At 40.3% G+C, this 26,325-nt stretch overlaps 1 protein-coding gene across 1 annotated transcript; it reads left to right on the forward strand.

Annotated features, from left to right (window-relative positions):
• The first annotated feature begins 1,062 nt into the window (after nt 1-1,062).
• mapkapk2a (MAPK activated protein kinase 2a) lies at nt 1,063-26,325 on the forward strand. Its single transcript, XM_030776380.1, has 10 exons — nt 1,063-1,679; nt 16,908-17,047; nt 24,153-24,217; nt 24,361-24,440; nt 24,572-24,698; nt 25,024-25,099; nt 25,249-25,373; nt 25,477-25,562; nt 25,669-25,749; nt 26,050-26,325. The coding sequence occupies exons 1-10, from the start codon at nt 1,458-1,460 to the stop codon at nt 26,197-26,199; spliced, it is 1,152 nt and encodes a 383-aa protein (XP_030632240.1). The 5' UTR covers nt 1,063-1,457; the 3' UTR covers nt 26,200-26,325.

Consider the following 26,325-nt stretch of genomic DNA (forward strand, 5'->3'; position numbering starts at 1 on the left):
CTCTACACGGTTGTAACGTTACTGCAACTTTTTCGGGGGTTCATCTACTCTGTAGTGTGCCAGCCTTGCTGTGAATCAGAGGAAAGCCCCCCGTTAAACCGGACATTCCTGTCCGCTTATTAATAAATAACAGCGTTCTCTTGATGTATTAGTAGAGAAGGCCCACCGGTTTTGCACACGATCCAGTCTGATCTTTTTAGGCACAAGAAACTGATTTTGTTCATTACTGCATACGAATTCAGGTATTTGGCATGAGGCATTTAATTAAAGTCTGGAAATCTAGAAATGTGTTTAAAAACTGGAGCTGATTTTTATTATCGTTCTTTACTTTATTTTATTTATAGGCACAGAAAACGTACCTAAAATGTTTTTCAAAGCTTACTCATGATGTCTTTGCCGAGCAATAGAATGCTGAATTTTAGCACAATGAAACAAGTCATTGCTAGTTTGTGGAGAGTGCTATCTTGCGGACTGACTGAGTAGTAAGCTACAAAAAGACATGGGGGAGGGACTGGCTAGGAAGTAACACCTGTTGAAATCAAACTTAAGACATTTCAAAATATATATCAGGTGACATAATGAAACAACATAAAATAAATGTTATACATTACGCACCATTACGACCATCTTGTTGTGTCAGTGAAACCAGAGAAAGGACAGAGTACTTTTCCCTAAATCAAGGCATTGTCAAAACAGTCACGCACCATATTACGGACACTGAAGTCGTGCTGCTTGTGTAGAGAGCCGAGAGCATGTTGTTTAATTCGACAGTTTCACACCGTCATCACTTAAATGAATTGTAACCAATTGGTAATACACCTCTTATTAAATAGTCAACTGAAAGTTTATTGGCCTTTTTGTTTTAACTGCTGAACGAATAAATTCAAATCACGTCACGCCATTGTTGCAATATGTGTACGTTGGCTTGTCGTATTTTCTCAATGGACTTCTCCTTTAAGAACCAAGGCATTCCTGCCAGTGCCATGACGTCAAGGGAGAAAAAAAATGCTCAGAGAACAGCCTGGTCGAAAAGTAGCTAGCTAAAGGACAGTGCGAGTGTTTGCTAGTTTTTGAGCTTCATACGTTTCCACTACTTGAAATATTAATTTCAGATTGAGAAAATTGGTAAGACAGTTTGTTCATATACACGTAATAATTCAAACTGTTTTTACGGACCTACGGTAACTGTTTGCTGCTCTTGGCGAATTGGCGGACTGACCCTCGAAATGGATATTAGCTAGATAGCTAACTGCCGAAAAGCAACTTGCTACGTAAGCTAGTAAAAGAAGTTTTCTACTTTGTTTCCACTTTAGAAATCACCGCGTTTAATTAATGTGTTCACGTGTTGCCGGTTTTTTGTTCGGTGACCAGCTAGTTTTTTCCAAAGGATCGAACTTAACGAAAAATAGCTTCTAGAGGAGGGAAAGGAGCCATCTCCTTGTCTCTTCTTGGTCATTATGCTGTCGAACGCACAGAATCAGCCGGTGTTCCCGAACCAACAACAGCAAGCCCTGCAACAACAGAACCTCGCTCAGTTTCATGTAAAACCCACAGTACAAATAAAGAAGAATGCGATAACTGATGATTACAAGGTCACAGGTCATGTCCTTGGCCTTGGCATCAATGGGAAGGTTTTGGAAATCTTTCAGAAGAAAACTGGAGAGAAGTATGCCTTAAAGGTAAGCCTGCCGTATGTTGATACTATTACATGCTGGTCTTTCGCCATCATTCCTTTCCTATAATGTAATGTTTCAGATACAGAGCCCACTTATTAACAGATAGAACACAGCCTAATTTAAAAATAAGGAACTGGTTGTCGACGAACCTTAAACTTTCGTGTAAGTACTGTTTCTTTTCTTTTCTCTTTTTAAATAAATAGACGTATATCATATATTGGTAAATATTTATGATTAACCTAATTCTTGTTTATATTAAACATTTCAGTGTTTAGTTATCCATCACTGAAGTCCTCAACTGAGTGTATATCTTTAAGCATTACTGTCATTTATTTCGCGGGGACAATCACAGCTGACTACTCAGGACATGTGGCGATCCTAGCAATCTATTATTCGCCGTGTGATATCATTGCGAAGTGGCAAAATTCAATAATTTTGCTTGTATACCCCTCGGATAGTTTAACTTTATTCTTAGACTAGAGCCTCTTAGTAGACACGTGTTTGTATTTTACCAGATTTTATTTTACCAGAACATATGAAGTCTAACTCTCTATACTTCCGCAATTGGGAAACGATGGGATTACCCAGAGACTGTTGCGATGAGTAGTTAGATTTTTTTTTTGTGGTGTTTAATTGATCTCTTCATGTGCACCGAAGGATTTGACCAGTGAGAGTTCATTTATCTAGAAATACAGGGCTGCATGCCTAACGGATTATATAGACGATCAATTTGTGTATGATACCCACGTGTAACTCGTAATTGTTCTAAAGCTGGTATCAAATTTAATTTGCTTTGTTGTTTAAGAATGTAAGTACATGAAGTGCTGTTGGGCGTTTTCCCGAGTCTGATTATCTGACAATCATTGCTCTTATTTGCACCACAGTTAACGTCCTACAGAAAAAAACACCCTCGGAGATTAAGATATTACTTTTAAGAGTTACAGATGTTGTTGTATGGTCAGATAAAACGATTTAACTGCTGCACTTATTGTTTACCATAACAAGAGAATGCTCGATTGACATTATATTGTCAAGTCAGGAGAAATAAAGATGAAAAGAGAGCACAATATGTTTGTTTGTTTTAAAGGTCAGAGCGGTTGCACGTCTCGGGCCATGTTCTCCCACTCACTGTCTGGTTAGAGAGACTCGGCATAAACGCAGAGGTGTTCATTCACGCCCTCGTTAATCTTTCTATATGAAATGCATTATTTGCCTCTGTCTGTGATGTGAATGAAGCTTGTGTGCTTTTTACTTCACCCATTCAATACTCACTTTCATTTTCATGAAAAAAACTCTCACTTTTATCTACACCGGCAAAAGTAAGTGACTGTCCCCTGAAACAGTAACCTTGTTATGGTTTTGTTCAGCTCCTTCTACCTCCACTGTTATGGTATTCGTTTTTTCATCACTTTATTTTACTTTACTTGATCTACCTGATTTACAGTCAGTCCTCTCCATGCAGCGATGGCAAAATTGTATTTATAATTTGAAAGCTTGTCTACAGGCTGCATTTTTATTTTGTTGCATTTCGTAAGTTTATGTCTGAATGTATATCAGAAGGTTTTAGATGAAACCTGGACCCTTGAGACATCCTTTGAAGCTTAAGTGCCCTGCTTGAGCTTCCGCTGAATGAAAGCCCTGTTGCTTTAACTGTGACAAAGGTGATGTCACCGTCCTAGCTCAGCCTCTGTCATCATGTTGGAGCTCTCTGCTCTCCGGTGTCAGTTCTGGCCCAGGTCTACATTCATCATCCCCGCCAGGCCCGGCTGTTTTTAGCAATAGAGCAAGTGCATGCCAGCGCGTGGTGGAAAACGATGGACTGGGAGGCAGACTAATCAAAATACAGACATGCTTCTGAAGATGACCTGGGATGTGTTCTAGGAGGGTTAAAAAGGGCTTGTCGAGGTTAATTAATAGTTGACGTGCGCACAAGCTGCACCAGAACACTTAATGCCTTTGTTAATGTTGGATTATTTATGTCATCCGTGCATACAGGTAACTCAGCGTGGAGGAAAGAAATTAGAGAAGGATTCATTTACAGGTTCACAAAGTCGGTTGATGGCTCTCTCCTCAACCCCAGTACTGTAAGGAAAAGCAATTCTTTTCCAGTTGTCTGGTTTTTATGAGTATGACTCAATATACTTGGACACTGATTTGGTCCCTAATTCATTTTGATGAACACAAATCCTATTATGTCCCATTTAATATCTGGTATTATAGTACTGAGCCTCTGAAAAGGTTGCCTCATGTTTCTATGATGCAGACCATGCAGTATTCAGTTTATAAGCGAGGTCTCTCTTCTTTATCGTACCTTGATATGCTAAAACAATGCAGTCGCTCGTGGATCACAGGAATTATGACTTTGATCGTAGCGTTTAAGGACTTACTATCTGGTTTATTCAAAACTGTTTCACAGGCGATATGTAAAGCTAGACTTTTGGGTGAGGTCACCTCATCGGCTTGTCTCTAATTTGGATCCGCAGGTAAATCCTTTTGACTGAATTGCAGTTAAAATTGAAGAGAACCAGCATTATGTTTCATGTTCCAAGCGAGATTTAGTCTACAGTTAAACCGCTCTGCAGTTATGTGCACGTGTAGAGGACTTTGTTTAGACTTGTTAGGATCATTAAAAAGTAGATGACAGTCAGACACAGTTCTCGGTAAAGGGAAACAAAGGGCCGTCTGGATGAATGCTTAACGGGAAACCACAAAAAAACAGGACAGCTGAGGCCTCTGTACTTGGGCCTTATGGTATTTGGCTTATAAGGTTGAGTTTGTGCCTTCCAGGTAACAAGTCCTGGTCTGATTACACACCCCTATCCTGTTGAATTTATGCCAGTATAGTTACCTTCAATCTTGTAACAATTCTCAACGCCTTTAGCAGCAAAGCTAAAGGCATCATCTTCTCTGTAGCTGTTCATTTAGACATGCTTCCCATTCCCACTTTAGAGACTTTTTTTTTTTTTTTTTTTCCATCTGAAGCTGACTTCCCAGTTTTTTAATACGTTATGGGCAATTGGCTTTTTCTTCAGTATGAATAGCCCATCTCTTCTTTTTCTCTCTGTCCATCATAAGGGCTGACTCCATAATGTGATCCGTCAGCTCACATTTGTGTTACACATCAGAAATGTGTTGCTTGATCATGGTATCTTCACACCTAGAAGTTGAGAATTAAAAACCACGCATTGCGTGTGTGAAGTTTATGTGGGCATGGGTCTTACACACTTCAGAATAGAACACTACTTTTTGACTTCCTGTAAGGTAGCATTCACTTCTTGCTCTCCAGTTAAATGGCTCTTTATGTGGAAAGTCACTTAATCCAGTTTTTGAATGTCACTTCAGCCGTCTCTTAACACTGGTGCTCTCACTCCTCGCTTTTCATTTAAGTCTTTTCTTTGTTTTGATAGCTACGCTGTGGTTTCATTTTCTTAGTCTGTGTTGTAAGGCCTTTCTCTGCCAGGGTCTTGTGATCAACATATTTATCCATCAGCTCCTGTTTGACAGCACTCCCTTCCCTGAGCCCTGACCCTGTGACGGACTGCTGCTGAATGATGACGCAAACCTGTTTTTTTTCTACACGTGTCACAACCTATTGAGAAGAAAGTGTATTCCCACTGTATTGAAATGAAAAGTTAACCTTTTGAAGCCTGCTGGGCATACTTTGGGTTCTCTCGCACACAGTTTGCACAAGGCTGATTCATAATAACTCAGGTTAATTATTAATAAGATCTTCAGTAGCCGGGGACACGCATTTAACTCGTCAGATAATATGAAGTCACATTACTTCATTTAACTGGTCTTCATTTAGACAGCGTCTTCACAAAAATTTCCCCATCCTCCTTGACTTGATTTTCTTTAACCACAAGCTCTTGACTTATTGGGTCATTTGACCACTGCCTCCGCGCTGAGTAAATGTTTTTCGTCATTGTCACAACTGTTCCCTCCTTCTAGTTACTGTGTTCTCAGAGATCCATGTATTTACCTCATCCTGACTCTCCATGTCATGAAATGGGTCTATCTTGTGTAATCTTACCAGTATTTTGAACACCTAGTCAACATCTGGTTTGTGAGGTGACTAAATCTTTATAAGTGGTGGTTATGATGTCTGGATGAGTGTTGTCCCTTTGCCGTGTACTCTCAGCAGTACACTCTGAGAATGGCTTTAAAAATTGTAGAGACAAATTTCACTGTGGTTTGTATGAGCTAAAAAGCTGAACCAAATATGTCATTTTATCTTGGTGAAGAGGTCATATGGCGGGCCCTGAAGAGGATGTACTACTACGCTGATTTGATTCATCAGAAATTTGCATAGCCTGATTACAGAAGAGCAGAACAGTCTGGTTTGATTGAGGTCAGACAGTCAGCTGTCTCTTTAGTAGGGCCTAAAGGCTTTTGTGATGAGCAGAATGTGAAAGGAGTCTTGGAGTTTAGTCATCAACGCTGAATCCGGTCATTAGTATGAAAGCAACAAACATATACTGAGCAGTTTCAGATTCTGTATTGTTTACTTTGTCTTTCAGTAGGTACCTTTTTTAAAGTATACAGATATTTGTATGCGAGTATGTAGCATGTTTTTTTTTTTTTGTTTGGTTGGTTTTTTTTGAGCATGTCTCATTTAGCTGAAAGTGGAATGAAGAACAAACACAAAGAAAGAAAGAAAGAAAGAAAGAAAGAAAGAAAGAAAGAAATAGGTTATTAACTAGGGCCCCATAAGGGAAAGTGGAAGGAAACCATATTAACTTTTCAGTTGTGTGAGAATAAACCAGCTGTGCTGATTGAGGAAAAGATAAACTCATGACGAATGGTTTGATGGAATTTTTGCGTTCTGGCTCCCAGATGAGGAAGTCATGTGACGGATGAAGCGTTAGTTTCTTGTTGGACTGTGGTCAAACGAAAATGCATTTTGGGGGACTGATCACGCAAACCCAGCCATCCGTGCACCATTCACTTGGTCCTAAACTTGAGCTGGTTCTTAGACCTCTTAGAGGAGGAAGGAAGGATGTGGCACTTTGATGGAGCCCGAGAGTTCCACTCCCTCTCACAGGCTTGATCAGAGTATGCTTCCGTTTCTGTTGAAGCTTTCTGCATCAGTCCATCAGTCTAATACAGATCTGAAAGCCATGCCTAAGCCAGATTGGTTTACATGCAATGGCATTAGCGTGGTAGCGCTTGTTTTGATGCAGATTTCCAATGTTTTGTGTGTGTTATGTTTCTAGAATTATTTCTTTAGGAAAATGGAAATGGATTTATGTGGTCGGGTTTGAACCACACCAGCCTAATATTACGATAGTGTTTTGTTGATGTGGTAGATGTTTCTCCTTCAGACATGTTGCTTTCACTTTTTAAAAAGACCACATGAATGCTAGTGTTGTTTGGAACGGTTAAAATATCCGGTTCTTCGGTATGCTGAAGACCTGAAACATTTATTAGATAACCAGACGGAACCTAATATTTCTGCCATATAAGCCTTCTGAGGTTATGACCAGTCCAAATCTATCAAACAGATCCACATTACATGAACAAAACCATGGGAATTGCTCTTATTCCTTTAATCTCGTGATTAAATGTTCTGTCAGCACACAGCACAGTACAACTCAAATGTCCATTTTACAATGGAAACGTACGTGATCTCAACTCTCTTTCTGCTTTGCCTGTTTTTTTCTTTAAAGGTTCCCTATTTTTAAAAACACTATTTGGTGGTTTACTTAGAAATGCAGGGTAGGATATTTTGTACTCCTGGACTTTTTTTTCCCCCAAGAAGCAGATTAGTCTCTCTCTTCCCCTCTTTTTTTTTTTTTTTTTTTTTTTTTTTAAGAAAATGAAGTTAAGGGTTGTGTACAGTGGAAAATTCTCAATATCCAGACCTAGTCACAGGGTGTTTCTATTCATAGATGGCTGCTCAGAGTTGCCATGGCGGTGTCCTGTTCAAATAGGCTAAATGGTGGCGTCAAAGTATGAGGGAACAGTTTGAAGCACATTTTAGTGTAGCCTAAACATTCATGAGTTAAGCCAAAGACAAGTGAGGTTTTAGGTGCACTACCTTTTTTCTGTTTTGGTCTAAGGCCGACAGTCATCATGCACTTCCTCTTTTTAGAGCTTTTGGGGTACTTTTTTTGGACTAACGAAACCCTTGAACCAAGGCGCTTTTTTTTTTCTCTTTGTTTTGATGTGTGAATTGGTCACACCCTTTGGAATCTGTTGTATTAACAGCCTGTGAGTTGGTGTGGCCTCCCTCTCTTTGGGTTTTTGTTGTACACATTCACACATGAAGGGTCAACATGCTGCTCTGCATCATATTACAGTCCTCAAAATGTTTGTGTTTAAAATTTCATTCGCTCACATCTGAGGCGTCTCACTGTTTCCACTGGTAACCTTGTGTTATTGTAAAGAGAAGGATGGATGAAAATGTAAACCTGTGTAATATTACAGTTGGGACAGCATGGCAGAAGTTTTACTTATGATTTGTGATGAAACAAGACCGGTGATGCTGACCAAGATTTTTATGAGTGGACTAGGGGCTTTAGGATTCACTATTTGTGAAATCACAGGTAGGATTACGAAATTGACTTGTTTTAATGAAATGCATGTGTTTACATAAAATAAAGCATTTTTTGTTTACTATAATTAGTCCATTTCACTTTTTCCATCCTAGATTACTCCCATACTGTTCTCAGTTTAAGTGAGGTAATGGGCCTTGACAGTCATAAATACATTCAGCTCCCAAACAGTAACAGTTTTTTTTGGGGGGGGGGCGTTCAAAGCAGTCACCATCAATGTAGTCATTATCAATGTGTTTTGTATTTCTCTCACTTTAGATTACTTTATGTTTTTCTTTAGATCTAGACAACTTTGCAAAGAGATGAACTAATCTGAAAATGTACTCAAAGAGGCTAAATGTAAAGACAGTCATGCAAAGTATCTTGCTGTCACAATGAAGGCTTGGCATAAAAGCCAGTATTTTGTAATTGCATGCGAATGAAAAAAAAGAAAATAAAAAAAAAAATACAAAAAGCATAGCGAAATATGAAAACTCAAAAGGGTCTCTGTTGCAGTGGGAAGCGCTAAGACTGATTGTCTTATCATATGACTGCCATTTCTCCTCAGAGAAACAGGAAATAGTCTGTTGAATGGTAGGTTCCAGAGAGTCAACGTTCACAAGGAAGGGAAATTTGATACGTTAGGTCATCAGTCGTCTCTGTTTCATCAGCTCTGTCTTTCCAGCCGAGCTTGTCATTGGCCGCGTTCCGTTGTGTGGTTTTCGATCTCTTGACCACTGTCACAAACTGATCAGGAAGACAGCATTCAAATCTGTGTCTGTCGTCGTAGTGTCGCTCTTCTCTGTGGAACGGCGCTACCAAAATGTCATCTGATAATTAAAGGGGAATTACAGCTTGAGGTTTCAGCGTCCGTTGTGATTTTATAAGAGACTCTGACAGCGATAGGATGACTCAAAAAGATGGCTACCTGGCATTTCATGGCAGTTCATTCACTGTTGAGTGTTGACTTAGACTGCCTGGGGAAGTGACACAGCTGCTGTGTAGCAGATGATTTAAAATGAAACTGTTGACACCCCCATAGACAAATTCGCATAAAATGTCTTTGTACTTAATGACACCTAGTGGATGATTTTCATAATGTCTTTGTCAAGTGGTATGTTATGATGCTCTGTGCAAATTATGGAAGTATATTCAGTTTCATTGCATGAAAAACCACACTACGGACAAACGCAACACTAACACTGTTGGAAACTAAGTCAACCCTTTTCCTATACATGAGGCCCAAGTCTACAGTTATTTTGACTGTTTTCCCTTAATCTCTTTCGTTTTTGGTGTCGATCGAACACAGTGAAGATAGATCTCTTTTAAATGAAGTCCCCTGGTCTTTGTTCATAGACTGTGACTCGGTCTTTTACTCCTGTGTTGTCAATTTTGAAGGACAAGTGGAGGGTACCTGTTTGGCAGATGTCATTAATCAGGTCAAATTTACTCTGACACAAACATGTTTGCCCCGGTGCTGCTCAGCTCAGCTTAGCTCAATGCCCAGACAAGAGTTAATAACAGTCTCATCCAAGTGAAGACCATGCATATGCCCATACAAACATCCAGAGGATTTTTAACACCCCAGTACCATGGTATCAGAGTAAGAGGCTTTGCTCAGCCATCCCAGACAGGGCTGTTGTTTCCTGCATGCTTAAATACAGGCAGGTGGAAGATGCTTCTTTGCACCAGCCCCCATCCTTCTCCTTGCCCTGCCCCTCTGGCTGCTCCCTTTGTATGGAGGTGGAGGGCAGTCTTTGTTCAGGGCTTCTGGAAGGTGAATAGGCCACATCTGCCATTCTCCAACTGAGCGGATGAAGGCCTTGCTGAAAGAGCTCGGCAGCAGATGGGTGTGATTGCTCACCAATCTGGTGGTATTTAAGTGGAGGGCTTGTCCTGTTTTAACTGGGTAGAGCTTTGTGCCATGGTTGGTTGAAAGATGTTTGAAAATGTTTAAAAACATGACATGTATTTTGATGACGCTAGATTATGGGTCATGATGTTTCATTTATTTCAAGTCTCCTGTCATTGTAGATTTAAAAGCCTGTTATGTCAAAGATATCTTAGCAAAGAGCAAAAAAGACCCACAGAATAGTTTCAGCACACTGGGATTACTTTACAAAATCTCTTTTAGAGCTTTGCATGATATTGTCATCCAGTCTATTATGGATTAAAATATTAACTTTGTTTTTCTTAGATTTAGGTGCTGTTGTATATCCATAGAGGGGATTAGAGGGCACTTTTATGTGTGCCTTGGTTTTGGCAGGAGCACTGGTTGGTTTAGGGAGTGACGTCAGCTCACCACATGTTTAATAGGAGGCAGCGTTCAGGCAAGCCTTTCCCCCCATCTGACACACTTCCAGAATTCTGCCCTGTATCAGCAATGATTTTATACTACCTGCCATATGTTGCCTGCTTCCTAGGGACCAAAGCACTACGTGCTAGCATGATCAGTGAAAGCTGAGATTTCAAAGGCAGACCCCTTGTTTCCTGATGGTTAGAAGGGATACGAGGAAAGTTGCTATGAGTAATCAGTTACATTGTCCTTCAAAGCTTAGAGTCTGTGACGCAAGATGTGTATACAAGCGTGTTCAATAAGCTGCCATGACGCACTTGTTTATAGCTCTTTTCTGTTTGCACTGCAAGAGTAGAGTCTTTCATCTTACTCATAACTACACAGTTAAGGATGAATCAACATGGAATATATAGATTCAAACATCCTTAGCAACCAAGGAATGACGAAAAAGGGCAGATTAATTCACCACTATTAAACCTTATCCTCTGCTTAAACACACCAGCCATAAATGCACTCAACTGTTAATTTAGCATTATTTTATCCCACCCATCATTTACATATCTGGTCTAAATATGTTTGGGTGCTTGGATATTTCTTCATCTCACACTCAAGCAGTGTAAAAGAATGATGAAATTTGTAAGTTCTAAAAGGGGGGATGTTTTTGGTAGATCCACACTACGTTTCTGAGCACAGGAATAAAACAAGCTGACACTGATGAGCATTTCTGCTCTGCCTTGTTTTTCCCCTTGGGAAACTGTCAGAAGGAGACGTGTCTCCTTTGTCTAATAAGGCTGAACAATACAGGAAGACCACGCGTGTCTACCAGAGTTGACATCAGGTCGAACTTTTCTTGGCTTGGCAAACTTTTCCATTTGCGGGGTTTTAACGTAACTGTGTTCGTCAGCTGAACAATGCGATGTGTCAAATTGCCTTTTTTTCTCTTTTGTCATTGCCTTTTTACAAAAGCTTAAGTCTGTGCCCACGTTTAAAAAGGACAAGTCTTGCAGCTGTGACTAATTTTACTTGTATGACACCTATTTTTTTTTTTCCCCCCTGTTGTTTTCTTTCTGAGATTAAGCATTAGAACAATTTGAGTTGGAATTTATAGGTTCAGTTTGACCGGATATGTAACTTTGATGAAACTGTTCAAGATCAAAAGTCTGGAAGTGCACACAGAAATGAAGTGAGTTGTCCAATTAAATGGGCCCATTTTCACAGGGTCCACTTTTAGATATGCTCCAACATTAATTAAAATTAAGCTTTTTTCAGTCAAATGATATTATTCCATATTAATCTAGTTGGAACTGTTCATTTTCTCTTTTGTATTTACTAAGATGTTAAGCTGGACACCTTTACATTTAAAGTAGGCACAGGGATATTGTTTGGGGTGAAAAAAAGGTTCTTTATTAACAAAAGAACAAAGACGTTTTTCTTGTTATCTTGTCTAAGGAACTGTCTGTAGTGCATCACAACTGATAATTAGGAATCGGGTCTGATTGTGTTGAAAAACCTGTGCATGTGATAAATTTTGACAGTTCATGCTTTGGCCTGACCGTGTCCTAAAATGTATTCTGGTCTTTGATGTGAATAGATGTTGTACACAGGGAAATGTATTCTGGTCTGTCATGTCAGTAGATGTTATACAAAGGGAAATGTCAAGACAATCAGACTCCACTGAAATGGCAAATCTGTCTGCATTAGACATCTTTTGAGACTGGCAGCACGTCAAACCATGTATTGCTAACCCCAGTGGGGCTTCATTGCTAGCTTTTCTTAATGTACACATATATGGTTGAAACACATTCATGGGTTTCTATAGGTGGACAATAACTCTACACCAATTTAAGCTTTAAGTAAATGTCAAAAAAAAGTTAAAGGGTGTGACAACAAGCACCCAGTCAAATCAGCTGGTTTATGGCTTGAATGCCCAGTCATTTTGTAGTGGGCAGTGAAAGGAATCCTGCAGCATGGCTGACTTGGCTTGAGCAGCTCCCTGGAAAGGCCACTGCCATGCAGGATTCTTTCCATTGCCTGTCATACATTACTGTGTAATGGGGTATACAGGCCATTACCGTCTGTGTGTCTGTTTGTGTCAGGGTTGGCTTATGCTTCATTTTCAAAATGAAATTAAAAGTTGATTTGTCAAAGTTAAGCACTTAAACAATAAGAAAAGGCTTTATGTGACTGTCTAACAGAATACTATCCAGTTGTTGAAGACTACTGAAAATTAACCGGAGATGCAACATTATTCAGTATGTTAAAAGGAATGGTGTGAAAATATGACTGTAAACCAGAAAAGGGCAAAACTGTGAAATAAGATGTATAGTGGTCAAACCAGAGTTTTTTTATGTCTAAAGCCTTAACAGGGTATATGTTAAAAACACACCATGGCTTCAAAAATTAGAGAGTGGCCATTTGACAAAACTCAAACACAAGCTTCACAAAACTGACTTATGCTGCCACTCAGACAGTGTATAACCAAGGCCGCTGCACAACACCACATAGCTTGGTTTACTGAGTACAAAACCTTTCTTAAGAGCAGTAGATGATCCAGTTAGATCTAATATGATCTGATCATTCTTTTTTTTTTTACTCTCTCCTATATATGGATGGGTTGATTTTTGAAGAAGCCTTCAGCCCACACTGAAGCCTTCCAACGCTCAATCATGGTGCTAGATCAGTATGAACAGCCACCTTATGAGTGGCATTGGGTCTGATTCGTCAGTCAGTATAGTACAGTAACTACAGGGAGAAAAAGCCCTTTTAAGTGACCAAGTGCACCCTGAGGTGCAAGCGTCTTTTCTTAAAGATGTTCCCTTCTAGCTAGATGATAATGCCCCTATTACACATTGCTAATTACCTTCGAGAGTTATTTTATATATACAAGGACAGCCGCAAGTACTCCTAAGCTCAAGAAGTAACCAGCATTAGGCGCTTTCGCACCGAACAGTTCTAGGGTCTAATCCGATAGGAACTACCCCCTGTGGAGCTTCCCCTAGAACTACATTCGTTCTAGGGCCTTTTTTCTGTTTGCTTTCGCATCGCCAGTAGGAACGCTGAAGTGACGTAAGCCGGCCGACGGTATAGCAGCTAAGAGCTGTTGTTTACGACTAACCAGGATAGATGCACATTTTGAAGTACAAATTTAATGACTTTAAGACCTTTTAAATACCTCCAAAAGGAAAAAAAAGAACCATTACTGCAGCAAAAGAAATCGACAAACTAGACTACAGCATACACAATGAGTTTTATTGAATTTGAATGACAGAAATATTGATTGCACATTAGATAACCTATAACTGCCTTCTCATTAACGAAAATAAAACTGTATGGCGATAGACCCAGTCCAATGGAAAAAATAATTTCCCAATGCATTTATGCATTTACCACCGCAGTAGCAGTGAATGACTTGATGGGCATAGTACTTTTCGGGTGCTAGCATAGCGCTTGTGCCTGACCCTTGCTCGCAGCATCGTGTTTTTTTTTTTTCCTTTTTCCCCGCCGCAGCCGTCAACACATTCTTATTTTAGGTTAAAATGCGGATCACAGCCACACAAGCGGACACACAAGCACCTACCGAAGCGGAGTGTATGCTACCTCTTCAATGTACAAATATACATTGGACGTTGCAAAATGGTCATTGTTGGGGGATATAAAATAGCGGTAAAATAAAACATAAAAACCATGTGTCCCCTCCTACAATTACAGACATTTTAAGACATTTTTAGACATGAATATCAAAAACAAAATGTAATACGGTCCAAGACTTTATATTTTGCACGGATCTTTAAAAATGGCGGTTGCAATCATCATATACCTGTGTCTGGACCAATGGCTGTACACCTACGTCACAAGGTTCCTATTGCGCTGCGAAAGTACCTACCCTGAAGTAGGAGCTAAAAAGGCCCATCAAAACGGCGTTCTAAGAACTATAATCGTTCTAAGTTCCTGCGGTGCGAACACGCGAAAAAGGGGGTACTTTCTCCAACAGTTCTAAGAACTATGGAAAAGTTCCTCCGGTGCGAAAGCGCCTATTGAATTTTATGGGGGTTTTAGGAGCCCTAAACACAAAGTACATGTCTACCTCCATTTGTCAAAGGCCTACAGGCTCTCTTTCTCGAAGAATGTTCCACGATCCCCCTAGAGGTAGTTTGAATAGTGTGGAGGAGGATTTCAAGAATGACCGAAGCTGCTCTGAAGCCAAGGAAAGGCCTTGTTTCTTTTAGTAAAGAAACTGATGTCGTTTTAGTCCTTCCATTATTTGGTGTCTTCCTCTAGGTCTGGAAGCTTGTGTGCTCGTACACCTGTTGTCACCTTATCACTACCTTAATCTCTCCTCAGACCCCCCCCCCCCCCCCCCCAGTCTATTTTAGGAACCCCTTGTGAACTTCACAGCGCTAGTTAGATTCACGGTGCTCCATTTTCAACATTCAACTTCTCTGAATGATAAAAATGCTGAAATGCCTTGACTCACATAATTCAATGCTGAACGTCGAAGAAACGTACGATTAACGTGAAATTAATGTAAAAGGATTTTCAGCAGTATTGTTCAATTACTTGCATCCTGGTTTTGAGACTCAGCGGCTGAGAGCTGAAGAAATTGCACAGGTTACTTGCCTCAAATACGTAGCCAAGCTATTGGACAAATGAGAGGAATGTGTTAAATTTGTCTCTAGTGTGCGTTTGGCTTTTACACTGGGCTATATTTGCTGTGTCTCTTCCTTGTGGCATGGAGGGGGTGGGGGTTTAGCTATTTTTGGCTCTGTCACCCGTTCTTGGTTTCATTGGACTTGTCCACTCTTACTTGTTTATGTGTTCCTCCTTATTGTGGATGGTTTGATGGTGTGTAAAATTACTGCAAACAGCGTCATTTATTACTGAACTGTATTATATGCATTTGTAAACATGTTGTACATAACCCTGTTACATACTGAAAACTGACAGACTTTTTGACTAGGTTCTTCCCAGGTCGGTTGATATCTGTTTGAATACTTACTGATATATAATTGCTCAAATAATTGTCGCTCTCTATTTTTGCCACTAGAGAATGTTGTTTCCCCAGCAACATTAGAACCCTCCAGAATATAGGGTGTCTGTTTACAGCATTGTAGGCTGGTGCTAGTAAAGATATTTACTGGACATGGGATAAGTCTTAGACTTGAATTCAGATCAGCTGAATTACACTGAATTTTACATTTTTAAAGATGATATTTACATGTACAAAATTCTCAAAAATAGGCTAACGTGTATTGTTTTTTTGTTTGGGTTTTTTTTGTAACTTCATAACAAAAAAAAAACCTGTCGGGATATAGATTATTTGATTCTTTCATTTTATGTGACTGAAGGGAACCGTGGTGCAGACCCATCCTGGTAGGATGGCATTAGAGCCTTGTAGTTAACAGCCATATCAATAGCATCTGTTAATGTGCAGTAAAATTGATTTGAATCGCCAGTGTGCCAGGGAAGCAAAGAGAAGAGATTCATACTTAGATTGCATTAAATCTCCGTGCACTTTCTCATCTCTAGGGTTGGTTGCCAGTGCTCTCGTAAATTGCATGAGGAATTATAGTTTGTCACGACGGCCCATATAGAGAACAAACCACAAACCTAGTCCAGAAAAGTTGCCCTTCTTCCTTTTTATGGGTTTCTCTCCCCTGGCAGATTGATCACCATGTTGGCCCAATGGTGGAGGAGAAGGAATGAATGAGTATGAATGGCATGTTGTTCCATAAATATCAGCTCATTGTACGGCACTGAAAAAAGAAAACAGTATTATTGTAATGTGGGTCTGCTGCCCTAGGGTGGAGCCAGATTGTCGTAAATGCTTGGTTGCTAGTGTTATGTACCGAGAGATGTTGTGAAACCTCTTCCCCAGTATCAGCTTTGTTCTGTGAACACAGGCGACTCCTGTGATTGTGCCTGTGATATTCAAGTTTGGTACTAAAATGTTGGTAGCAAGCTATGGAATCATTGCTGCCACCTGCCTTGATCCTATGATGTATTCAGACATCATAGGTTGCTGTTTGTCTGCAGTTTGTCTGAACTCACATTAAGAGCATTGTGAGTTTATGAAAATGTTCAGGATATGTAACAGAACGTCACAGAGAATCCATGGCTTTGTCATAACGGTTCTCCAAGCTCTTTAAACTTAAACAGCCTGAAAAAGAAAAAAAAAAAAGACCCTGGCCCATTTCAGTTTGCCATAAACTGTAACAGCTGGTTGTCATCTTTTGTCTCTGATACTTGCAAATCAGTCTTGTGATGACTGAACTCGTACATTTCCTACTGCACAAATTTCCCATTTGCTCTTGGGTGGAACAGCACAGGAATACTGTTCTAAGTATACCCTGTTTTAGACTCAATGTCTTAATGGTCACTTCTCCTTGTCTTCTCTATCAGATGCTTCAAGACTGTCCTAAAGCCAGACGAGAGGTGGAGCTTCACTGGCGAGCGTCACCCTGTTCACACATTGTCCGCATTGTTGATGTCTACGAGAATCTTTACCAGGGCAGAAAGTGCTTGCTCATCGTTATGGAATGGTGAGTCATTTTTTTGCCAAACCTGAAAGGGTGCAAATGAAAATACATCTCTGCATCTATGCACATGAAAGAAGAAAACCTTGTTTTTCCCACAATGACAGTTGCTGTAGAGCAGTCTGTATTGTCTCTATATTCATGTGGGACTTATCGCCCCCTAGTGTTCACATGTGTTTCAGGTCTGTCCCTAACCTGTGGCCTAACAGTCATTCTAAACCCTTAAACCAATTAATCAAGCTTGTTGGTGGTGAAATTGCTTGAGCCAGTAGTTTTCAGTGTGCTTGTCTTTCATAAGAACTTTACGAGATGTGGTGTGTTTAGAAAGAGGAAATGCATGTCTCTTATATTTTCTTCTAGGCCATTTGCTGGTTATTTTAAGAGACAGAATTTCCCCATTTCACTGCTTCTAACATTTTCAGCTGCTTCAGGCCCTGTTACTAGAAATCCCTAATTTATGCTTTTAGAATGTGGTAAGCAAGGTGTGTCAATCAGCAAATTAGAGTTCTTATCTAATTTATCTATGCAAACTAGGCTGATCTTTTCCAATTCGTGGACTTCTGAAAAGAGGATGTGGTTTGCAAGCAGGGTTTTAAAGCTAGTTACAGACAGTACATGGGAAGTGGTATTAATGAATGCAAGTTAAACATAATAGCCAATGGCGGAATGAAAAAGTGTGAATTTCACCTTTGCCTAGAGATAATGTTCCAGTTTTGATTATTTCTCCAATAATTGGGATTTTGAATTTAAAGAGCAGCTCACTCAGGAGTCCAGGGAACATTTTGAATAAAATATTTGGTCCTGTTTTATGTAAGAGGCTGCTTGTGTGGCAGCACCATGGTTAAGATCTTGTATATGCATATAGTGTGTGTGTGTGTGTGTGTGTACAGGTCATCCCGTGTCAAATCAGACAGAATCCGGGAAAGCGGTTGCAGCACTGTCTCAAATTTTGTTCGAAGTTTGTCTATATAATGAATGGGTCCCAAAACTAATTCCAAAACAAGAGTGATATTGAGGGTATTATAAACCCATTTGTTTGCACCCATATGGTATCAATCAATTATTTTTTTCTTCAAATGCAATCTTTTAGGCCGAAATAGTATGTGGGGTAGCTGGTAGGAACATGAAAATGTACATGGAACGCTTGATGTATAGTCATTTAGTGCCAATGTCCTTCCATGTCCCCTTCATAGATAAACACATGTAGTTAAAGGCATTGTATTACCTCTAGGAAAAAAAGTCCATAATGAAGAAGCAGGGTCTTCCCTTATTATCTCTACTTATGCCAGCCTCTGAAATATTGATTGTAGTGAAGAAATACGTTTTCTGTAGGCTCATTTTACTATAGGTCATTAATGCAAGCTGTATTCTTTACTCGCAGGGCCTCATTATAGAAAATTGCATTAACTCTGATGTATGCTATCTAAAAAATTCAAATAACTTTATTGGAAATGATGTGCAATGTAGCAAATTCAGTCTTTCATTCATTCGTTTTCGAAGGTGCTTGTCCTAATTAGGGTTGCAGGGTGGAGCTGGAGCCTATCCCAGCACTCACTAAGCAAAAGGCGGGGAAACACCCTGGACAGGTTGCCAGTCCATTGCAGATGAAGCAAATTATGTACTAGAAATTACATGTGATGAAAACCGTTATCCCTTAACCATGTAACTTGAACAGCAGGACTGAAATGGGTGCATGCTTGGTGTTTTCTTTATAGGTGGAATCACTGTGCTGCATTATTTGCCAATTGGTGGCTAGGAAGTGCTCAAAGGCCACCGCAATATCTTGAGTTTAGAGGGCCATTTAGGATATCACTTATTCCTCATATCCAGGACCTTACGAGAGACACAATTCCCATCTCAAATGCCCGCCATTCCAGTGAACATACTGAAAACATATCCTTTATTTCTCACAATTCCTATGACACAGGAATCCAATATTCATGGGGATACTGAGGCAAAAAAATTGCACTCCTGAAATGAATGTTCTTCTGCCAAAGATAAAATATCTATCAAATCTGTGTCTATTTTCGTATGAAGGAAAAACAGAAGGACATTGGCACTTTGTACCCTTAATAACCATACATTAAGCAATTTCCATGTACATTTTCATGGTTCAACCAGCTACCCCACACACCATTTTGGTCCTATGAATGAGACCAAAATATGCTACCAGGCCTTGTTTTATTCACAATATCTTCATGTTCATTGGTAGTAGAGACCTCAAATATGGGCACAAAATTAATAAAAGATTGTATTTGAAGTAAAAATTAATGATTGATACCATATGGGTGCAAACAAATGGGTTTATAATACCCTCAGTATCACTCTTGTTAAGGAATTAGTTTAGGCACTTTTTCCCAAATCTAGGGCCTTATAGAAATTCAATAGGCATGCAGGACAAACTTTTAATGGTTCAGTCATACTGAGAACATGTTTGTCTTCCATCCTTCAAAGTTTGGTGAGGCTAGGAATAACACTTCAAGATATTAATGCCCAAACATGGCTTCCCAGATAAGGCGTTTTTGAGACTATAAAAATTAAATAATATCAAGGACTGAAAAGATATGAAAAGATAGGATTTGAACAGAAATATTTCAGAGGCCTTAGTTTTGGGACTCATTCATGATATGGACAAGGTCTGAACAAAATCTGAGGGGGATCTACAACAACCTTATCTGATTTGACATGGAATGACCTATATATATATATATATATATATATATGTCTGTGTGTGTGTGTGTCTTGGTTCTGTTTCCTTGTAAATGGGGGAGCAGCAGGTGTGTGAAACAGATGGGGTGAGACACCACTTGCCGTTTGAGTGAATTAAAAACCCCCCATTTCTTATTCCGCAACAAAACGCACATTTCCTGGATCTCCTAGTCTCACTTCACCTCTCCTCTACATTCTGTTCACTCAGCAGACCACCCATGGGTTTTTTGAGTCAGCATTCAGGTGTAACAAACCTGCAGTGCTGTCACAGTCACTGTTATCAATTAATCTGAAAGTATGCTGCATCGAATCGAAATGTTCCACAAAGCAGAGTACACATTACTCCAGAGAGAAGTTTACCATCATGTGTACAGATACTCCTGATTATTTATAAATTATTAGAAGTATACGACTGTCGCGTTACTTGTTATTGTCGTAGAAAGGATGTGGTAACTTGCACTGTGCACGATAATGCTGTGTCTCCGATATTTCTTTCGCTTTGTAAACCATTTTGACTTAGTGAGAATATTTTGGGGGTTCACAGTCCAGGCTTTGCATGCAAGTACTGCCGTGTGTCTTTGATCAGGGACGCTTGGTTCAGATCCAAGCTGTTTCACGCGTGTCAACTGCGGCCGTGAATCTGCACGATCACAGCGGGCAGGGGGGATAGATAGGACTCGTCAGTCCCAGTCGTCAGACCTCTGTGTGTGTGTTTGCAGGGAGGGCTAAGAAAATAGTGCTCTCTTTCAATATGGTTACGTCACTCAGCAGTACTACTCAGGGTACTGCCAAATTAGGAAGTGATTGGAGGATGGTCTGAAAAAAAGAGATTTTCCTTTTGAACTTGATCATATTCTCATCATGCCCTTCGCTCATGTCGACGAAACGGCCCATCCCATGAGCAGTTCCACAGTATTTCACTCCAGTGTAAGTCGTTTTTGAAGCCCTACTTTGTCTTTTTTTTTTTTTTTTTTTTTTTTTTTTTTTTTTTAAATGTAGGTCATTAAAGGCTGAAGTGAAAAGGGAGAGCCTCCTCTTAAAAGTGTTCTCTGCTGGAAGTGAACTACACATGGTTTTGTTTTCCTCATCAGCCTCAGGACACTTTGATCGAAATTACGAAATCACACCTTGGTTTTTGTCTGTTTGGTTTGTCAAGGCACCCACATCAGATGTTCTCAGTGTGACATACATGCTGAAAGTATCATATACTGGAGTTTTGGAGAGATGGTTCACACCCAGCGGTACTGAGGGACAAGACATGATCAGGCCTTTAGATGTTTGTGTGTATTCTGTTTTGGGGTTTTTTTTCCCCCCTCCCCATGTTCTTTTTAAACAGGATAAACTACATTCTGGGGTTTTCCTTGCTCTTTTCAGGCAGGATAAACTGTTTCATGTTTCCACCCTGAACTCACTTGTCCATGCCACAACATTGACTTGACAGATTGGGTTACTATCATACACTCTTGGCTGAACATTCACGGTCGACACAAAGATAACTGTGTAATGCTTACGTTTCCTTTCTTTGGATAGCCGTATAATTTTAGTTCTTTGACCTCTGATGACAGACGACTGCTTGTCTGTCCACATTACTGAACTGTGGTCACTCAGATGTACTAGACTCCCAGTGCATATGTACTGTTGTCCCCTGGAACAGGGAGCATCAATGGCTGCCCTTCATTCATTGCTTTACACTGAAATGCTACATGACATTTTTGAATTACAAGGTACCAGGTTACAGGGTACCAGGTGAGATTTTTCTACATGTAGTTGCAGGGTGTTTTCCCCAGAGGGCTGTCTGTAAATGAGGTCACATGCTTGCTTGCTGGTTTGTCATTAGATAGGCAGTTATCTAAGAACCAAGACCCAGTGAAGAGTAACTAATGCAAATGGTGATGTGATCCTTTCCCTTGTGCTATGTGTGTGCTTACCACATCATTCTGGATCTGCTCTCCACTTTACCAAGTACATATCTGAGTCATTCAGTATCGCTCAGGCTTATTCAACCTCAACCCTAACGGCCGCAAGGCGCTTTCCTCAGAACAAACACGAAGACACATATCTGAAACCTCAGCATGTACATTGCTTGGTTTGCTGTTTTAATTTGTCTTAAATTGGAATTAAGGGTAGGGTGGGGTGGGGTGCGGGTGTTGCTCATTTGCTCAATTTCGCTGGCTTTTTAAACTCTTTCTTTTGTTTTGTTTTTAATCAAGGGATTTTCACTGAGCTCATGGCCAACGGCTGGCAAAAGGACTGAAAAATCACCGTAAATGTCAAAGCTTATTGTCATTTATTCCTTTCTGTATGAAAAATACTCATGTGATCCATGACCAATAAAGTGTTTTTTTTAAGATGGCATGTTTTGGAATGTAAATGTGGTTGCAAGGTGCCCATTGCGTTAAAACCTTGCACCATTAAACATGACACACACACACACACACACACACTCCTTACCATTTTAGGTGTCACAGCAAAAACATGCAGATGAGTGAACATATGACTGCTTTGCCGCGAGCGGTTTGTCGCTCAGGTACCTCTCAGGCTTCCATGATGTGATCAACCACAGGCTCAACAGATTACAAGAAACCTGACAATATCATACAACAGCACACATGATGAGGTGTGACAGGAAACGGATACCTTAGAGATCTGAAGACGGCGATGAAGGCACAGATGGAAACTGACTGCGTCGCTGTTTAGAAGTGCTTACAAAAGAATTTTCAAAGTTACCGAAGGCCTTCACCCTGCAAGATGACTACAAATGCAAATCTGTGTCGTCTTCAGCCTCCCCGTCGCCCCCTCGCCCTTAAGGGTGGGAGAGAAGAGGGGACAGAATGTTTGCCAGGGTTTGATAATAGTCTTCATGTCAGCAATGTTTTTCCACGGGATTTCTGAAATATCCACACACCATTGCGAGACGGAAGCTGTTGTAACAATGCCCTTGTTTTTATCTTGATGCAGCTTTTACATGATGTAGCCTAGAGTAAACTCAGAAATGCACCTCAGCACTGAGTGATATTGAAAGCGGTGAAACGTGCTGTGGTTTTTGCTGCACAATTCCACTTCATAAAAGCTCCCACTCATTGGTCTGAGTGCATGTTGCACTCGTCAAGTCATTCACCTACATATGACTCTCTCTCTCTCTCTCTCTCTCTCTCTCTCTCTCCCTCTCTCTCTATGACTCTCGCTGTCTCTCTCTTTCTCTCTCTCTCTCTCTCTCCTCTCTCTCTGTCTCTCTCTGGCTGGCTGTTGATGATATAATGTGAAACTGTTTGCTTGAAACCGTTCTTGAATAAGAAAAAATTAAACTCTGCAAGCTTTGCAGAGTTATTAAAATAAAATTTATTCTGTTAATAAAGTAATTCCACCGTCTTAACAACATTCGTTCAGCTGCTGGTCACTGGTGTTCAAGATCTCATGCAATTTTGGTCATTCCCACACGATATGGTTGTGCACACACTTCATTTTGCTCGCTAGATTTTTCTTTATGTAGCGTATTCTTTTATTCCCATGCTTTGTCATTCATTTAAATGTGCCTGTTCAGACTGAGCAGTTCACGCACTTTGGCTCAGTGATTTCTGCAGAAGAGAAACTACAGTAAAGCTGCCAGAGCCTGTCTCTTCTTGCCTCTATCTCCAGTGACCCCACTGACTCATCTGTCTCGTCTGGCGTGTTTCCAAGAAGTCCAGCTCAACATTTGGCTCACTCTGAGAAGTGTGCGTGTGCGTGTGTGTGTGTGCGAGCGTGTGTGCATGAGAGGGAGAAGACCCTATATTGGTACCACATCAATTAGACGGTGGGCAGATGTGAGAAGAAGCCCCTTCATGTGGTTTTTATTTAAAACTGGTTAGTTGTAGTGCACAGATGTGCTTTGGTGACTTACTAGATGAGTAAAGTCTAGGTGTTCCCTTTTTCATTTACGTCTGTGTTTTTTGGTTTGTGTCAGTAAATTCTCTCATACAGAAAATAAAAGTATGAATCATGTTTATAATACTTCAAGAATTGATATGACAAATCGTAAATTACCGCCTCTGAACTTGCATATTTCTTTCTTATCTCAAGCATATATGTTGATCTAAGTGCTCTTGTTGCTTGTGTTATTGCTACGTGAAATGAATCTCTTCACAGAAGACAGACTGGCGTGTAATCCACAGGAATAGCCATATTTGTTATTGCTCGTTCCTGGAGGGTGTGTTTGTGCTGGGATTAAATGAATGGGTCATGTGGGAGCTGAAGCTTGTATAGGAAGCAGAGGAGCACTGTTAACAGAAAATGTTTCAAGCTTTTATTTTATTTATGCATTAAGTAGAGTCATCCTTTAGCCACTCTGATAAATGATTTCTGAAGTTGTCATTAAACCACCAACTAGCCCTTTGCAGGAGCTAACCCCTCTTTTGTTTTGCAGTATGGATGGAGGAGAACTCTTTAGTCGGATTCAGGACAGAGGAGACCAGGCCTTCACTGAAAGAGGTGAAGTTTTACCTTCATTTTAAAACTCACTCCATCGCTAATCACGCATCACTGTATTACTGCATGAGCCCCCCCATTGGTGTCATTTTACCCTGAGATTTAACCGTGAGTAGTTATTCTGATGTCTTTCTTTGCACCTGCAGAAGCCTCGGAAATCATGAAGAGCATAGGAGAGGCCATCCAGTTTTTGCATGCCACAAACATCGCACACAGGGATGTCAAGGTAAAACTCTCACAGGTTGTGATCTGTTTTTGGGAGGTGTCAAATAGTATAAATGGAGGAGCTTTGAACATTTTTAAGGTGATGTCACCCTTTAACCTGTCATTTACATTTATTACTGCATTGTTTTTCAGCCAGAGAACCTCTTGTATACCTCCAAAAGGCCCAATGCCGTCCTCAAACTGACAGATTTTGGGTTTGCAAAGGAGACCACTTCACACAATTCCCTGGCTACCCCATGCTACACTCCCTATTATGTTGGTACGGATGCTTGTCTAGTTTTAAGGGCAGATCATCTGTTGTTTGAATAAATGCAATTTATGACTCTGTGTGTGCTGTTTTCGGATTTCAGTAAATGCTGTCATACTTAGATACAAGGGATGTGTCATTTTGATTCCACCTCCAGAGTTGATGTGAAAAATCATACGTACATACTGCATCATATCTAGCATATCTCAGTACACGTATGGGTGCCCTTTTCTTTGATGTTGCCTGTAATGTTTGGACCTATAAGGGCACATCCGGGGCTTTGGAGTTTGTTGTCCGTATTCCTTTTAAACTTTAAAATTCATTTCTCTTGTTCTAGCTCCTGAGGTTCTTGGTCCAGAAAAGTATGACAAGTCTTGTGACATGTGGTCTTTGGGTGTCATCATGTATATTCTGTAAGTGAATCATCAAACTTGTGTTTTCTTCCCTGTTTTTGTTTCCTTGTGTATTCAGAGACAGTCTAACCCCTGAATTCGCATTTTAACATATGAATAATGTGAGCCATTTAACTGAAATCAGTTGCTTTTTCTATTGTAAAATTTAGGCTCTGTGGCTACCCACCTTTCTATTCCAACCATGGATTAGCTATATCCCCAGGGATGAAGAGGCGAATCCGTATGGGACAGTACGAGTTTCCGAACCCGGAGTGGTCAGAGGTCTCAGAAGAAGGTATTGGATGTTGTGGATTCCTGTGGTTTGACTCAGAAGCGATGTGAGTGACTGTTTTGAATGGTCAGGTTGAGCAATGGGTAATATTTGTGATGATTTGCAGCCAAGCAGCTGATCAGAACATTGCTGAAAACAGAGCCTACAGAGAGGATGACCATTACAGAGTTCATGAATCACCCCTGGATCAATGTGAGTACAGAGAGTCTTGTCTACTGGGTATACGGACATGAGGCAATCCATATTAAGCTTGAAATGGTGTTCATATCATTTTTGGTTTGCTTCTCACAACTTGCAGCAGTCAATGGAAGTTCCCCAGACCCCACTCCACACAAGCCGTGTGCTGAAAGAAGAGAAAGATGTTTGGGAAGAGGTCAAGGTGAGACCCGTGACAACTGTATTTTCCTATTTCTACCCAATTCCATTAGACTTTATGCAGCATGCTATGATAAACATAGCTGGACCTCAGGATTAATTTTCACCAGGAATGACGGATGTAATTTTACAGTACAAGCCATATGATTTGTGTATTTAAAAGCCAAATATCTACACATTCATTTTGAGTTAAGAATAGCAGCGAGTCCTTTGACTGAACCTTTTGACGTTCTCCGTTTTTCATGAGGTTTTCTGAGCAGACTTCCAACACACAGCATATGTACCATATACGATTGTGTTTTAGGAGGAAATGACCAGTGCCTTGGCGACAATGAGGGTAGACTATGAACAGATCAAAATCAAGACCATTGAAGACTCCTCCAATCCACTGCTGATGAAGAGACGGAAGAAAGCAGGGGCTGTGGCCACAGACACACAGACACCTGCCCTCTGAAGACCTATGCACCACACAGAGAAGTTCTACGCATACCTTAAAGGCTATATAAAGAAAGCAATAATTCAACAGAATGGGCAAGTTGGAGTGCATGGAGTTCATTTCGAATTTGGAGAGGTTTTTTTG

Source organism: Chanos chanos, chromosome 6 (assembly GCF_902362185.1).
Source record: "Chanos chanos chromosome 6, fChaCha1.1, whole genome shotgun sequence".
Taxonomy (NCBI): Eukaryota; Metazoa; Chordata; class Actinopteri; order Gonorynchiformes; family Chanidae; genus Chanos; species Chanos chanos.